General features: G+C 42.3%; 1 protein-coding gene across 4 annotated transcripts in view; it reads left to right on the forward strand.

The window, feature by feature from the left end:
• Window positions 1-16,200, forward strand: part of kalrna (kalirin RhoGEF kinase a) — a 284,612-nt gene that overhangs the window by 134,782 nt on the left and 133,630 nt on the right. For all 4 annotated transcript variants that reach the window (XR_005038797.1, XM_036958909.1, XM_036958910.1 and 1 more), the window contains exon 9: window positions 312-542. Coding sequence is in view for 3 of the 4 variants with exons in the window: in XM_036958909.1 (XP_036814804.1) it covers window positions 312-542 (231 nt within the window). In the remaining variant the exon portion in view is untranslated. The remainder of the gene's footprint in view (window positions 1-311; window positions 543-16,200) is intronic.

The following is a 16,200-nucleotide window of genomic DNA, read 5'->3' on the forward strand; positions in this document are numbered from 1 at the left end:
TATTAGAAGGATTAGCCTAGCTCTAGCCTACCAGTTAGAGCATTGGGCCAGTAACCCGGCAGGGTAGCCTAGTGGTTAGCATAATAGGTTGCAAGGTTGCAAGTTCAAATCCCCGAGCTGACAAGGTGCAAATCTGTCGTTCTGCCCCTGAACAGGCAGTTGTTCCAAGGCTAGGCCGTTGTTCCTGGGCTGTTGTTTCTAGGCCGTCGTTGAAAATAAGAATTTCTTCTTAACGGACTTGCCTAGTTAAATAAAGGTAAAAAAAATACATAATAATAATAAATAAATATCACATCCCTCTCTGTCAAAAGGTCAGTCAGGATGGCAAGGCACTGCTGGATGTCCTCCAGAGACCATTGAGCCCGGGGAACTCGGAGTCTCTGACGGCCACAGCCAACTACTCCAAGGCGGTCCACTGTATCCTGGACGTGGTCCACGAGGTCCTGCACCATCAGAGACGCCTGGAGAGCATCTGGCAGCACCGCAAGGTCCGCCTGCACCAGAGGCTACAGCTCTGTGTGTTCCAACAGGACGTCCAACAGGTAACTAGCATCGTGTTTATATACACGTGCACACGCCAGAGTATTTGAGCGGTTGGAAATTCCACTCATCGATCTCGGATTGGTCTTTGCACACCGTTCTGGCTCTGCAAAAAAAATGGCTCAGTGCTCACGGGGAGGGGGGGGGGGGGAATGGCTCTCCATTTCTTTATTTCCCATTTCTTTTTTTCATTTAACAAATACTTTTGTGACTATGTACCATTTGGTTTTGAAGTAGAATGTCGTAACATTTCAGCATCATGTCGTAGGCTATTAAACAAGGGCTTACCTACAGTAGGTGATAGGCTGTGGCCACTGTGTTTAAAAAAACAAATAGCTTATTCTCTAATCTATTCATCATCAGATACTTCAGTTGTAACTGGCTCTGTTGCGCCGCACATTTGACAGTTGCTAGACAACTTTAGCACCGTTACAAACGCAGCTCCACGCCGCTCACATCCCCTGGCAAACCCACACAGGCCATCCGTCCAACAGGAAACAGTAAGATGGCCAGTGTTCGGCCTCCTACTGTACATCACTAACTGAATTGTAAATAGCAAATTGAACATGACGACACAGTGTAAAAGAAATGCTGCATCTTGATTCATATGTTGGTGCACCGCCTCTTCAGTCACTTGTCAAGGCTGTGGGAGTTGTAAGGACTTAGATGCAGCCTATAGAAATGCTTTATGGCACACTAGTTTATTAACAGTATGAGGTTAGTAGGTCACGGTGTCAATCTGCTCTGTAGAACATGAGTCATTTATTGTTTTGGTTGAGCCCATTTTAGAGAACACAGTTCCTTGCCCTGATGCTGCAGCAAAATATGAATTTACATCTCATAACTCATATGGCTCTGTGTTGACTCCGGGTTTGAAAAAGGAGTCCATATTTCAAACGAGCAGCGTGAAGAAAGAGGAGTTTTTCAACAATTAAGGGGAATGACTTTTCATGAGCAGAATTGTTACTCTAATATTTCTCATCTGGAACGTGCTCAGGAGGACAGTTAGTATCCCTTGCGTTGGCCAAGGGATGAGCTGCAGTCTGGGAGTGTGTCCCAAATGGCACCCTATTCCCTATTTAGTGCACTTTTTTTGACCAGGGCCTATACAGAATGGCGCTGGCATGTACAGTATAGCGGCCGTTTTACGGGCTCCTGACCAATTCTGCTATTTTGTGTGTTTTTTTTGCACTAATCGTAACTTTTTTTTGTACATAATGTTTCCACCATTGTTTCCTATGACGGCAAAGAGCCTCTGGACCTAGAACAGCGATCACTAATCTCGATTTGGATGAAGAATTCTACTCGACACTCGGAAGAGGAAAAGACGACGATATAGAGGGCGACTTGGGGGCAGCATTATGAAACTCCGATATAGAGGGCGACGTGGGGGAACCCTGATAAACTACGATATAGAGGCCAACGTGGGGACAGCATTATGAAACTCCGATATAGAGGGCGACGTGGGGGAACCCTGATAAAACTACGATATAGAGGCCAACGTGGGGACAGCCTGATGAAACTCCGATATAGAGGGCGACGTGGGGGAACCCTGATAAACTACGATATAGAGGCCAATGTGGGGACAGCATTATGAAACTCCGATATAGAGGGCGACGTGGGGGAACCCTGATAAACTACGATATAGAGGCCAACGTGGGGACAGCATTATGAAACTCCGATATAGAGACCGACGTGGGGGCACCCTGATAAAACTACGATATAGAGGCCAACGTGGGGACAGCCTGATGAAACTCCGATATAGAGGGCGACGTGGGGGAACCCTGATAAACTACGATATAGAGGCCAACGTGGGGACAGCATTATGAAACTCCGATATAGAGACCGACGTGGGGGCACCCTGATAAAACTACGATATAGAGGCCAACGTGGGGACAGCCTGATGAAACTACGATATAGAGGCTGACGTGTGGACAGCGTGATTAAACTACGATATAGAGGCCAACGTGGGGACAGCCTGATGAAACTACGATATAGAGCCCAACATGGGGACAGCCTGATGAAACTACAATATAGAGGCCGACGTGGGGGCACCCTGATGAAACTATGATATAGAGGCCAACGTGGGGGCACCCTGATGAAACTACGATATAGAGGCCGACGTGGGGACAGCCTGATAAACTACGATGTAGAGGCTGATGTGGGGGCTTCCTGATGAAATTACGATATGGAGGCCAACGTGGGGACAGCCTGATGAAACTAGCGAGTGAATAAACCACCTCTACTCTCTGTTCCAGTGGAGAATGTACAATCACTGGAGAACAAACTAGACGAGGTCCGTTGGAGTCAGCTCTAATTCCAGCAACAGCACCGAGCCAAGTCTGGGATACAAATCAAGAACTGACCTCTGATCAGCCAAGCCAAACAATGTATAAGCAGTCCACCAGGGACACTGGGGCGGTGTTGACTCAAGCCTCACTTACCTCACAAACTTAAGGAATAATTACTAGGCATAATCTTAGAAAATGTTACCAATGATTCAATAGCCTAAAAAAGCAATGCTGTGTGTGTGTGTGTTTGTGTGTTTGTGTGTGTGTGTGTGTGTGTGTGTGTGTGTGTGTGTGCGCGTGGTAGGGTGTGTGTGTGTATCAGCTTTCTTTGTCAAGTCAGGGAGATTCATAATCACACATCGTCTCTCACACCTTCCTCCTCTTGCAGTATGGCTCATTTTGGGTGAATACCTCTCACCACTCCTCTCATATCTCCTCCTCTCCCTACCTCTTTTTCACTGTGATAACGAGTCCACTCCCCCCTCAATGAGGCCAGTCTCTACTATTCATCATCCAATGTGCGTCGCAAATGACATCCTATTCCCTTTATACCGTTCTACTTTTGACCACGGCCCATGAGGCTCTGGTCAAAAGTAGTGGACTATATAGGGAATAGAATGCCATTTAGGGACGCACATCCAGTCATTAAAGTATGAAGTGTGTTTATTAGAGAACACATGCCAGAAAGTACTTCACAGGCACAGCCAGTGAAATTAGTGTGATCGAATTTATCATTCCTTGAATAGGGCCTATTCAATATAAAATGAAGAAAAGACAAGCGCGACTGTCGGCCAGTTTTCATTTCAATCCGATCTGCTTCAGTGTCTATTGTGCTTCCGACGTGTTTTCTGCTGTTCTGATTTGTTCCGTAAACCAACCTACCTTTCTCTCTTTCCCTGAGAGGGTATTGAAATGGCTGTCATTTGGGAAGCAACTCGAGTAATAGAACAATGTACTAGACAGAATACACCACAGTGAAAGCCACACTGGAGAGACGGAAACAGAAACAGGGTAGTGTGCAGTCCAGTGAGTCCAACTGCCCACAGTCAGAGTGGAGCTCATTTATAGGACCCAAACTGAACCCTATTACCGGTTAAGTTCACTAGTTTTGACGAGGGCCCCATAGGGTAATGGCCAAAAGTAGTGTACTCTATAAAGAATAGAGTGCCACTTGGGACGCATCCATGGAGAGAGTAGCATGCATTTAGTTAGTTCATATGCTCAGTGTATACTCACAGTGCCCTAGTTTATTTACATTTACTCAAGGGATCCACATCAGGGTAGTTCATTGATATTCATATCATGTCAATGATGTTTACTTGGAGTGGTTTAATGAACACCCTTATCTGTCTGACAGCACCGACTGCTATCAGCAGCTACAGTATGCATGCCTCTCTCTTTTTCTTTTTCCTTCTCTTTCATTTCAATCCGATCTGCTTCCGTATCCGACGTGTGCTTTCATGTTCTGATTTGTTCCGTAAACCAACCTTTCTCCCTCTCCTCTGAGAAGGTATTGAACCCTGTCTCGCTGCACTGCACACATTCATTTCAACACAAAACGAAGAGAGACAATTTGTGTCTCTAGTTTCATCTGAGAAATAGAACTCCTTCAACCTGTGTGTCTGCCCAGCTAGCACATTTGGTTCCTTGGAAGTTGTGGGAAAGTACGTTTTTGGTTTCCCATTGAATCTGTGTCACTCCCTGGCCATAGAGGGGCTTTTTATTCTCTATTTTGGTTAGGCCAAAATTACTAGGGTGGGCGTTCTATGTTCTTTTTTTCTATGTTTTTGTATTGCTGTGTTTTTGGCCGGGTATGGTTCTCAATCAGGGACAGCTGTCTGTCGTTGTCTCTGATTGAGAACCATACTTAGGCCGCCTGTTTTCCCACTATGGGTTGTGGGTAGTTGTTTTCATGGTCTGTGTTTCACAATACAGAACTGTTTTGAGTGTCATTGTTTCACTTTGGTTATTTTGTATTCAGTTATATTTTATTAAAATGGACACTTACCACGCTGCGTTTTGGTCCGATCCTTCCTATTCCTCATCCGAGGAGGACAACGATCGTTACAATCTGGGAATGAATTCATACGTTTTTAAAAAAATGTTGCCTGTTCTGGGAACATACATTTTTAGGTTGCAGGGAGGTTCTGAGAAGGTTTTACTATGGTTCCCTGAAAGTTTTCCTGGGAGGTTTAATTAACGTTTTGAGAACAGAAATGATAGGTCATTTGAAGGTAATTCATTAACATTCTAAGAGCATGTAAGACTTTTAATATCACTGCTTGCTTAGTTTGGGTTAGCTGTTTTAAACTCCAAGCAAAGATAGGACACATGGAAATTCATTTGCTTAAGCATTAGTCATTGAAAACACATTTATTTTTTATTGTGGCACAGCATCAGTGAGATTCAAACCAATGATATTCTGTTCTCTCTCCATGGAATTAGTCCACTGCATCACCAGGATTGAGCTAGCATGCCATGTTTTTTAAATTCATACAAATCAAAAATCTCAAATTTTTGTCTATTAGAAACAGACCCCTTTTCAAAGGAAACATGCACTTATTAAGATCGGGTGTGGCCAATTAGTGGGCTCAGCTAACACACCTAAACAAACTTAACAAGATGGAGAGTTTTGTTGATGCTGACAACAGAATGTATATGTTTTTAAATAACATTCTTAGAATGTTCTCTGAACTTTACTCAAGTTTTCTTGTGGTTTTTGTGGAACGTTTTCTTAACGCTCTCGGAACAATGAGAACACGACTTTAAATAGAACCACGAGGAAACCTGTAGGAAACGTTATGGTGAAGTTCTGAAATTCACACAGAAGAACGTTGTTTCTTAACGGTCTCTGAACTATTTGAGAACATTCCTAATGTCAAACCAGTTGGAGGACGTTCCTGGAGCATTGCCAATATGTCATTTAAATGTAACCATGTTTGAACTTTTAGGAAACGTTCTGCTGAAGTACAGAAAAAACAAGAAAATAAAGTTCCTTAAATGTGCTGAGAACGCCAAGTGATTTTATTTTTCATCCTGCAACATTCCCAGAAAGTTGTGGGAAGATTGTATGCAAAATAGCCATAGGACAACCACGCTCTCACCCAGCTCTAAGAAACACATGTTGTTACAGAAAGTTACGTGCTAGCTGGGTGTGGAGCTTCAGATCAGATCAGAGCGGCAGCGTTTTTGTTCCAAATGGCATCCTATTCCCTATATAATGCACTACTTTTGACCAGAGCCCTATGGGCACTCAATAGGCAATAGGGTGTCATTTGGGACACACATAGCGTAATACAACAAATGTACGAGATAGAATACACCACGTTGAAAGCCACACTGAAACAGAAACGGTGTACTGTGCAGTCCACTGTGTGTCTGGCCCCTGCCCTCGGCCCTCTGCCCGCAGTCAGAGTTGAGCTCAGTGGTAGGGGGGGTGACTTTGTTTACAGCCCACTAATTACATATTGTTAGGAACAGATGTCCATGAAGACTGTACTGTACATTTAGTTAGTACACACTGTATACACATGGTTTGCCTAGTTTACAGTGCCTTCGGAAAGCATTTAGACCCCTTGACCTTTTCCACGTTTTGTTACGTTGCAGCCTGAATTTCAAATCATTTCAATTTAGATGTCGTGTCACTGATCTACGCACAATAGGCCATCATGTCAAAGTGGCATTATGTTTTTTAGAAATGTTTACAAATGAATTTAAAATGCAAAGCTGAAATGTCTTCAGTCAGTAAGTATTCAACCCCTTTATTATGGCACGTTTATATAACTCCAGGAGTAAAAATGTGCTTAACAAGTCAGATAATAAGTTGTGTGGACTAACTATGTGTGCAATAATAGTGTTTAACATGATTTTTGAATGACTACTTCATCTCTGTACCCTACACATACAATTACAGTGGGGCAAAAAAGTATTTAGTCAGCCACCAATTGTGCAAGTTCTCCCACTTAAAAAGAAGAGAGAGGCCTGTAATTTTCATCATAGGTACACTTCAACTATCAAATCAAATCAAATGTATTTATATAGCCCTTCGTACATCAGCTGATATCTCAAAGTGCTGTACAGAAACACAGCCTAAAACCCCAAACAGCAAGCAATGCAGGTGTAGAAGCACGGTGGCTAGGAAAAACTATGACAGACAAAATGAGAAAAAAAATCCAGAAAATCACATTGTAGGATTTTTTATTAATTTATTTGCAAATTATGGTGGAAAATAAGTATTTGGTCAATAACAAAAGTTTATCTCAATACTTTGTTATATACCCTTTGTTGGCAATGACAGAGGTCAAATGTTTTCTGTAAGTCTTCACAAGGTTTTCACACACTGTTGCTGGTATTTTGGCCTATTCCTCCATGCAGATCTCCTCTAGAGCAGTGACGTTTTGGGGCTGTTGCTGGGCAACACAGACTTTTAACTCCCTCCAAAGATTTTCTATGGGGTTGAGATCTGGAGACTGGCTAGGCCACTTCAGGACCTTGAAATGCTTCTTACGAAGCCACTCCTTCATTGCCCGGGTGGTGTGTTTGGGATCATTGTCATGCTGAAAGACCCAGCCACGTTTCATCTTCAATGCCCTTGCTGATGGAAGGAGGTTTTCACTCAAAATCTCACGAGACATGGCCCCATTAATTCTTTCCTTTACACGGATCAGTCGTCCTGGTCCCTTTGCAGAAAAACATCCCCAAAGCATGATGTTTCCACCCCCATGCTTCACAGTAGGTATGTTGTTCTTTGGATGCAACTCAGCATTCTTTGTTCTCCAAACACGACGAGTTGAGTTTTTACCAAAAAGTGATATTTTGGTTTCATCTGACCATATGACATTCTCCCAATCTTCTTCTGGATCATCCAAATGCTCTTTAGCAAACTTCAGACGGGCCTGGACATGTACTGGCTTAAGCAGGGGGACACGTCTGGCACTGCAGGATTTGAGTCCCTGGCGGGGTAGTGTGTTACTGATGGTAGGCTTTGTTACTTTGGTCCCAGCTCTCTGCAGGTCATTCACCCTCTGTCTGGTTCTGGGATTTTTGCTCACCGTTCTTGTGATCATTTTGACCCCACGGGGTGAGATCTTGCGTGGAGCCCCAGATTGAGGGAGATTATCAGTGGTCTTGTATGTCTTCCATTTCCTAATAATTGCTCCCACAGTTGATTTCTTAAAACCAAGCTGCAGATTCAGTCTTCCCAGCCTGGTGCAGGTCTACAATTTTGTTTCTGGTGTCCTTTGACAGCTCTTTGGTCTTGGCCATAGTGGCATTTGGAGTGTGACTGTTTGAGGTTGTGGACGGGTGTCTTTTATACTGATAACAAGTTCAAACAGGTGCCATTAATACAGGTAACGAGTGGAGGACAGAGGAGCCTCTTAAAAAGTAAGGTTTGTGAGAGCCAGAAATCTTGCTTGTTTGTAGGTGACCAAATACTTATTTTCCAACATTATTTGCAAATAAATTCATTAAAAATCCTACAATTTGATTTTCTGGATTTTTTTTCTCATTTTGTCTGTCATAGTTGAAGTGTACCTGTGATGCAAATTACAGGCCTTTCTCACCTTTTTAAGTGGGAGAACTTGCACAATTGGTGGCTGAATTAAAACTTTTTTGCCCCACTGTCTGTATCTGTTTGGTCACTCAGTCAAACAGTGAATTTCAAGCACAGATTCAATGACAAAGACCAGGGAGGTTTTCAAATGCCTCGCAAAGAAGGGCATCATTAGTAGATACAAATACATTACAAAAAAACTGCCATTGAATGTCCCTTTGAGCATGGTGAGGTTATTAATTGCACTTTGGATGGTGTATCAATACACCCAGTCACTACAAAGATACAGGCGTCCTTCCAAACTCAGTTGCCGTAGAGGAAGGAAACCGCTCAGGGATTTCACCATGAGGCCAGTGGGGATTTTAAACCAGTCACAGAGTTAAATGGCTGTGATAGGAGAAAACTGAGGATGGATCAACAACATTGTAGTTACTCCACAATACTAACCTAATTGACAGAGTGAAAAGAAGGAAGCCTGTACAGAATAAGACTATTTCAAATCATGCATCCTGTTTGCAATAAGGCACTAAGGTAATACTGCAAAACATGTGGCAAAGAAATTAACTTTTCGTCCTGAATACGAAGCATTATGTTTTTGTTATATCCAAAACAATACATCACTCTTCATATTTTACCACTCTTCATATTTTCAAGCATGGTGGTGGCTGCATCATGTTCTGGGTATGCTTGTCATCAAGAAGAACCAGGGAGTTTTTTTAGGATCAAAAGAAAAGTAATAGAGCTAAGCACAGGCAAAATCCTAGAGGAAAACCTGGTTCAGTCTGCTTTCCAACAGACACTGGGAGACTGAATTGCTGAATCCACCTTACAGCAAGCCAATAACCTAAAACACAATGCCAAATATACACTGGAGTTGCTTACCAAGACAACATTGAATGTTCCTGAGTGGCCTGTTTACAGTTTTGACTTAAATCGTCTTGAAAATCTGTGGCAAGACTTGAAAATGGCTCTCTAGCAGTGATCAACAACCAACTTGACAGAGTTGAAAGAAGTTTTAAAAGAATAAGGGGCAAATATATTGCACAATCCAGGTGTGCAAAACTCTTAGAGACTTACCCAGAAAGTCTCAGCTGTTATCGCTTCTAAAGGTGATTCTAACATGTATTAACTGAGGGTTGAATACTTATCTAATCAAAATGTGTTCATGTTTTATTTTCCATTAATGCAATTTTAAAAAGTTCAAAGTTCTTTTACTTTGACATTACAGAGTATTTTGTATATGTTGTTGACAAAACAAATAAAATTAAATCTGGTTTAATCCCACTTTGTAACACAAGAAAATGGGGGAAAAGTCAAGGGGTGTGAATACTTTCTGAAGGCACTGTTGTTCTATTTAAGCGAGAGAATAACTGCTTCAATGATTGCGAGTGACTTAATGTGAATCAATAAGATTGAGCTGAGATGATCTCTTGACACCCCTACTTTCTGCAATGTTTCTGTCTCTCACTCAGTTGACAGACTGTATCAGGGCCTGCAGACTCCCATAATCTCTGTTATTCCAGAGATCTCTTTCTCATATGAGTTGGTAATGCTTCTCATTTTCCTGTTCGGATTACCCTGTCAACAGTTTAGCAAGACAAGATGATGCTTTCTCTCTCCGCCCCTCTCCCCCACCCTTTCTCTCTGATTTAGAGGGGTTGGATTAAATGCGGAAGACACATTTCAGTTGAATGAATTCAGTTGTACAACTGACTAGGCATCCCCCTTTCTCTCTGTCTCTCTCTCCCTTTTTTCTTTTGATTTTGAATGCAGGGCGGTCTAATTTAGAGATAATCAAACGTAATCCTTTGTTCTAGGTTTACTGACTAGGCCGGGCTTTTGGTCAGTGATTGAAGCCTCCGCAATAGCAGGTCAGGGCTGGGGTTATCAGCAGAGCACATGAGTGACTGCTGCGCCGCACTGCACCACCAAGCAACAGACCGTGTTAATGGGACACATTTCAAGCGTCTGACTCATAGGATGTGTCCCAAATGGCACCCTATTGCCTATTTAGTGACATATTCCCAATAGGGCTCTGGTCAAAAGAAGTGCACTAGGTAGGGAATAGTGTGCCATTTTGGGATGTGGAAATACTTTGGGCTTCCAACTGCAAGTGGCTTGTCAGGAGGAAGCAGTGTTGGAGGATACGTGGAGGAAGTTCTGCGCTATCCAAGGTCATCTGCTCTATAACTGTAGCCAGATTTAAGAGGAGTTGGGGAACCTGGGGCTCTCTCTATACTCTCCTCCCTCCACATTTGTGTTAAACTAATGACATTCCTCTCATTTTTCACAAGGTATAGCATATTTTTGGATAGGGGTAAGATATAGTGATGCTCTCACTCAGGTTTATGTGACAGTGGATAACGAATGAAAGGGATAGCACTCAAATAAAATAAACTGTTACTTACATAAAGCACCATCTTGCTGTTGCCTATCTGTGTATTCGTGAAGGTCAGAAATCCTCCACCCCAATGTGCTATTCACCCAGCTAGCACATTTGATTCCTTGGAAGTTGTGGGAACTTCCAAGGTTTCTCATTGGTTCTGCGAACAAAGCCATATGTTTCCGACCAGTAAAACTCAATTTTTTTTATAACATTCTGAGAACTGAAGTGAACATTTCACCTGTTTTGGGGACAAAGATGTTTAGGTTGCAGGTAGGTTCTGAGAATGTTTTACTATGATTCCCTGAAGGCTTTCCTGGGATTTTTTATTAACGTTCTGACAAAGGAAATTTTAGGTTATTTGAGTGTAATTAAATAATGTTAACAGAACTTTTAATAAAACCGCTAGAGGCTAAGGAGATGATTGTGGACTACGGGAAAAGGAGGACCGAGCACGCCCCCATTCTCATCGACGGGGCAGGAAACTAAAAAGATTTGGCATGGGTCCTCAGATCTTCAAAAGGTTCTACAGCTGCAACATCAAGAGCATCACTGCCTGGTACGGCAATTTCTTGGCCTCCGAGGGTAGTGTGTACGGCCCAGTACATCACTGGGGCTAAGCTGCCTGCCATCCACCGCTACACCAGGCGGGTTCAGAGGAAGGCCTTAAAAATTGTCAAAGATCCCAGCCACCCCAGTCATAGACTGTTCTCTCTACTACCGCATGGCAAGCGGTACCGGAGTGCCAAGTCTAGGACAAAAAGGCTTCTCAACAGTTTTTACCCCCAAGCCAAATCGATTCCTGAACAGGTAATAAAGTGGCTACCCGGACTATTTGCATTGTGTGCCCCCACCGACCCCTCTTTTACACTGCTGCTACTCTCTGTATATCATATATGCATAGTCACTTTAACTATACATTCATGTACATACTACCTCAATTGGCCCGACCAACCGGTGCCCCCCCGCACATTGGCTAACCAGGCTATCTGCATTGTGTCCCGCCACCCACCACCCGCCAACCCCTATTTTACGCTACTGCTACTCTCTGTTTATCATATATGCATGGTCACTAAAACCATATCTACATGTACCTACTACCTCAATGAGCCTGACTAACCGGTGTCTGTATATAGCCTCGCTACTGTTATAGCCTCGCTACTGTATATAGCCTCGCTACTGTTATTTTTCACTGACTTTTTACTGTTGTTTTATTTCTTTACTTACCTATTGTTCACCTAATACCTTTTTTGCACTGTTGGTTAGAGCCTGTCAGTAAGCATTTCACTGTAAGGTTTGATTTGATTTATCCAAACAGATGCCATTTCAAAGGAAACAAGAACTTACTAAGATCAGGTACGGGCAATTAGTGTGTGCGGCCAAGCCATCTGAACACACTTTAGAAGCTAGAGGATAGAGTTGTCTTGATGCTGAGAACAGAATGTATACTGTATGTTTTTAAATAACATTCTTCAAACCTAATAAACGTTTTATTGTGGTTTTTATGAAACGTTTTCTTGCCGTTCTTGGAACAATTTGAGAACATGACCTTAAATAGAACCATGATGAAACCTGTTGGAAACATTATGCAAAGTACTGAAATTCCAACAGAAGAGTGTTGTGTCTTTAAAGTTCTCGGAGCAAAGGTGAGAACATGACTTTAAATTGAATCATTAGGAAACCTGTAGGAAGCATTATGCTGAAGCACTGAAATTCCCACAGAAGAATGTTGTTTCTTAACGTTCTCTGAACTACTGGAGAACATTCCCACTGCTAAACCAGTTGGAGAAAGTTCCTAGAACGTTACCAAATTTCTATTAAATGTAACCGTATTTAGGGCTATTACGGTGACCGCCACACCTGCGGTCACGAGTCATGACGGCAGTCAAATAGACCATTCCATTATTGTGGGCCGGCTAAGGAGTATTGGTGTCTCTGAGGGGTCTTTGACCTTGTTTGCTAACTACCTCTCTCAAAGAGTGCAGTGTATAAAATCAGAACCCTCTGCTGTCTCAGCCACTGCCTGTCACCAAGGGTGTACCACAAGGCTCGACCCTAGGCCCCACGCACTTCTCAATTTACATCAACAACATAGCTCAGGCAGTAGGAAGCTCTCTCATCCATTTATATGCAGATGATACAGTCTTATACTCAACTGGCCCATTCCCGGATTTTGTGTTAAACACTCTACAACAAAGCTTTCTTTGTGTCCAACAAGCTTTCTCTGCCCTTAGTCTTGTTCTGAACACCTCTCAAACAAAGGTCATGTGGTTTGGTAAGACAAATTCCCCTCTCCCCACAGGTGTGATTACTACCTCTGAGAATTTAGAGCTTGAGGTAGTCACATTCAAATACTTGGGAGTATGGCTAGACGGTATACTGTCCTTCTCTCAACAAATAAGTTAAATCTAGACTTGGTTTCCTCTATCGTAATCGCTCTTCTTTCACCCCAGCTGCCAAACTAACCCTGATTCAGATGACCATCCTACCCATGCTAGATTATGGAGACGTAATTTATAGATTGGCAGGTAAGGGTGCTTTCAAGCGGCTAGATGTTCTTTATGAGTCGGCCATCAGATTTGCCACCAATGCTCCTTATAGGACACATCACTGCACTCTATACTCCTCCGTAAACTGGTCATCTCTGTATACCTGTCGCAAGACCCACTGGTTGATGCCTATTTATAAAACCCTCTTGCACGAAACCCAATTTGGCTGCGCCCGTGCGCCATCGTGCATAAATATATTTTGTCCCCACACACCAAACGCGATCACGACACGCAAAATATCAAAACAAACTCTGAACCAATTATATTAATTTGGGACAGGTCTAGAAATATTAAAAGTTTATGGCAATTTAGCTAGTTAGCTTGCACTTGCTAGCTAATTTGTCCTATTTAGCTAGCTTGCTGTTGCTAGCTCATTTGTCCTGGGATATAAACATTGAGTTGTTATTTTACCTGAAATGCACAAGGTCCTCTGCTCCGCCAATTAATCCACATTACCGCCAATGACCTCGTTTGTCTTTCAGTCACCCACGTGGGTATAACCAATGAGGAGATGGCACATGGGTACCTGTTTCTATAAACCAATGAGGATATGGGAGAGGCAGGACTCAATCTGCGTCAGAAATAGAACTAATATAATATAGATTTCTAAATGTATTTTGCAACGCGAGCGGTGTAGTCAGCCTGTTAGGCCTCACTCCCCCCGTATCTGAGATACCTACTGAGCCCTCATCCTCCGCATACAACACCCGTTCTGCCAGTAACATTCTGTTAAAGGTCCCCAAAGCACAAACATCCCTGGGTCGCTCGTCTTTTCAGTTCGCTGCAGCTATCGACTAGAAGGAGCTGCAACAAACATGCCAAAAATATCTTCATTAAAAGACTAAATCATGGACACTCTTACTGACAGTTGTGGCTGCTTTGCGTGACATATTGTTGTCTCTACCTTCTTGCCCTTTGTGCTGTTGTCTGTGCCCAACAATGTTTGTACCCTGTTTTGTTCTGCTACCATGTTGTGCTGCTGCCATGTTGTGTTGCTACCATGTTGTTGTCATGTTGTTTGCTACCATGCTGTGTCGTCATCTGTTGCTCCCATGCTATGTTGTCGTTTTAGGTCTCTTTTTATGTAGTGTTGTGTTGTCTCTCTTGTCGTGATGTGTGTTTTGTCCTATATTTTTATTTAGTTTATTCTTATTTTTAATCCCAGCCCCTATCCCCGCAGGATGCCTTTTGCCTTTTGGTAGGCCGTTATTGTAAATAAGAATTTGTTCTTAACTGACTTAATAATAATAATAAATTCCACGTGACATATTATGTCACGGTAATTAGGCTTATCCAAGTTCTGATACTGCTGATTGTCATTAGTAGCCTACCAAACTGCCTGGTACTCAGCACTCTATTGTCCCTCTAATCAATGCAAATGTAATCGAGAATGTAATCAAACACTTCATGAGAGCGCACAAGCTCATGTTTTTGCAACATTTATATAGGCTTTGCAATTGCGTGAGAAAACAGAGTTTTAAAGGCCTCTATCAAAAGAGGAGGATCCCATCAGCGTTCTATAGGCTAGGCCTACTATCTTTATTTCTCAACTTTCCTAATTTAGAAAGCAGATTGCTTCTCTTTACAACACAAGTATAGCATGGCTGGCATGAACATTAACAGTGGGAAATCGTCCTCAATTCGCTATTTAAGTGCATAGATGACGTGTATTTTTTTCCCCCTGCCCGTGTTTCGAGACAGGTGCATGATTGAGGTCCATTCTAAATCAAAACTAATTTCACACATATATTATTTAGTATATGTAAAGGACAAAATTAAATCAATAATTGTCTGATGGGTGACAATATTAGCCTATCACTTGTGAATGATATATTACCACTTGTGAATGATGCCCAGCTTGTGTGCAGTAAGGCAAAAAGCAGCACGTGCCTCTTTTGGGCAACTTTTTCTAATCATAGTTGCACACCTCATGTAGCCTAGCCCATAGGTCTACATATTTTGATAAGGTTTGTATCATAACTAAAGTGGCCAAATAACTTGTTAAAATCAAGCACATTAATGCGCTTTACAATGGGTGTAGAGCCTAACTGGCATTCATACAGTACACAGTGCATGAGTTTCAAATTTGGGGTAGATAATTTTCACTGTAAAAATTCACTTTTATAATAAAAGCATTACATGCATAATCACATTTGTGGTCACTTTTGAGAATGGTATTTTCCCACTAATTAATTCCATTTAGAAACATTCGCGCTTATAGCCTACTGCCGTGTGTACATTGCTGTGCTTATAAGTGAAGAAATTGCCTGATAGTTTATCAACATTTGAAATCAAATCAAATTGTATTGGTCACATACACGTGTTTAGCAGATGTTATTGCGAGTGTAGCGAAGCTAAACGTTCGGATTTGTTGCGTTAGCCTTATTTATTTTTAAAGTTTTTTGATGCTAGTGGTTGTATTCTTTGGGATCTATGCTTGGAATATTTATTTCCCGCACAGAATAGAATAGGTCAACTTTTGCACTATGGGGGATAGTTGATTGACATATGCTAGTGCATTCGCTGTTCGTTAGGCCTGCTCATCTTGTTGGCTGACGAAAAGTAAATGTGGACAGTTCATTCAACATCTTCAATATGCACCTCAGAATTTGATAAGGACGCGCTCAGTTGCATCCCCGATGTGTCTGTCTTCACTTGTAGCCTGTGAGAAAGACCCAATCAGGTGATGGGCATTGGCTAATAGGAATTGAGATATCTGAGAGAGCCATGTGAGTGAGAGGTGCTTCGGAACACACAACCGGGAGAAGGGAATTATAATTATTATATTCAGGCCAAGGGCACAACGGCAACTGGCCGCAAAAGGCCTGGATTTTTTTTAGGAGGCATTACAGCCACACAAAGGGGATGCCACTGGGAAATTTG

The sequence above is a fragment of the Oncorhynchus mykiss genome, chromosome 22, assembly GCF_013265735.2.
Source record: "Oncorhynchus mykiss isolate Arlee chromosome 22, USDA_OmykA_1.1, whole genome shotgun sequence".
Classification (NCBI taxonomy): domain Eukaryota; kingdom Metazoa; phylum Chordata; class Actinopteri; order Salmoniformes; family Salmonidae; genus Oncorhynchus; species Oncorhynchus mykiss.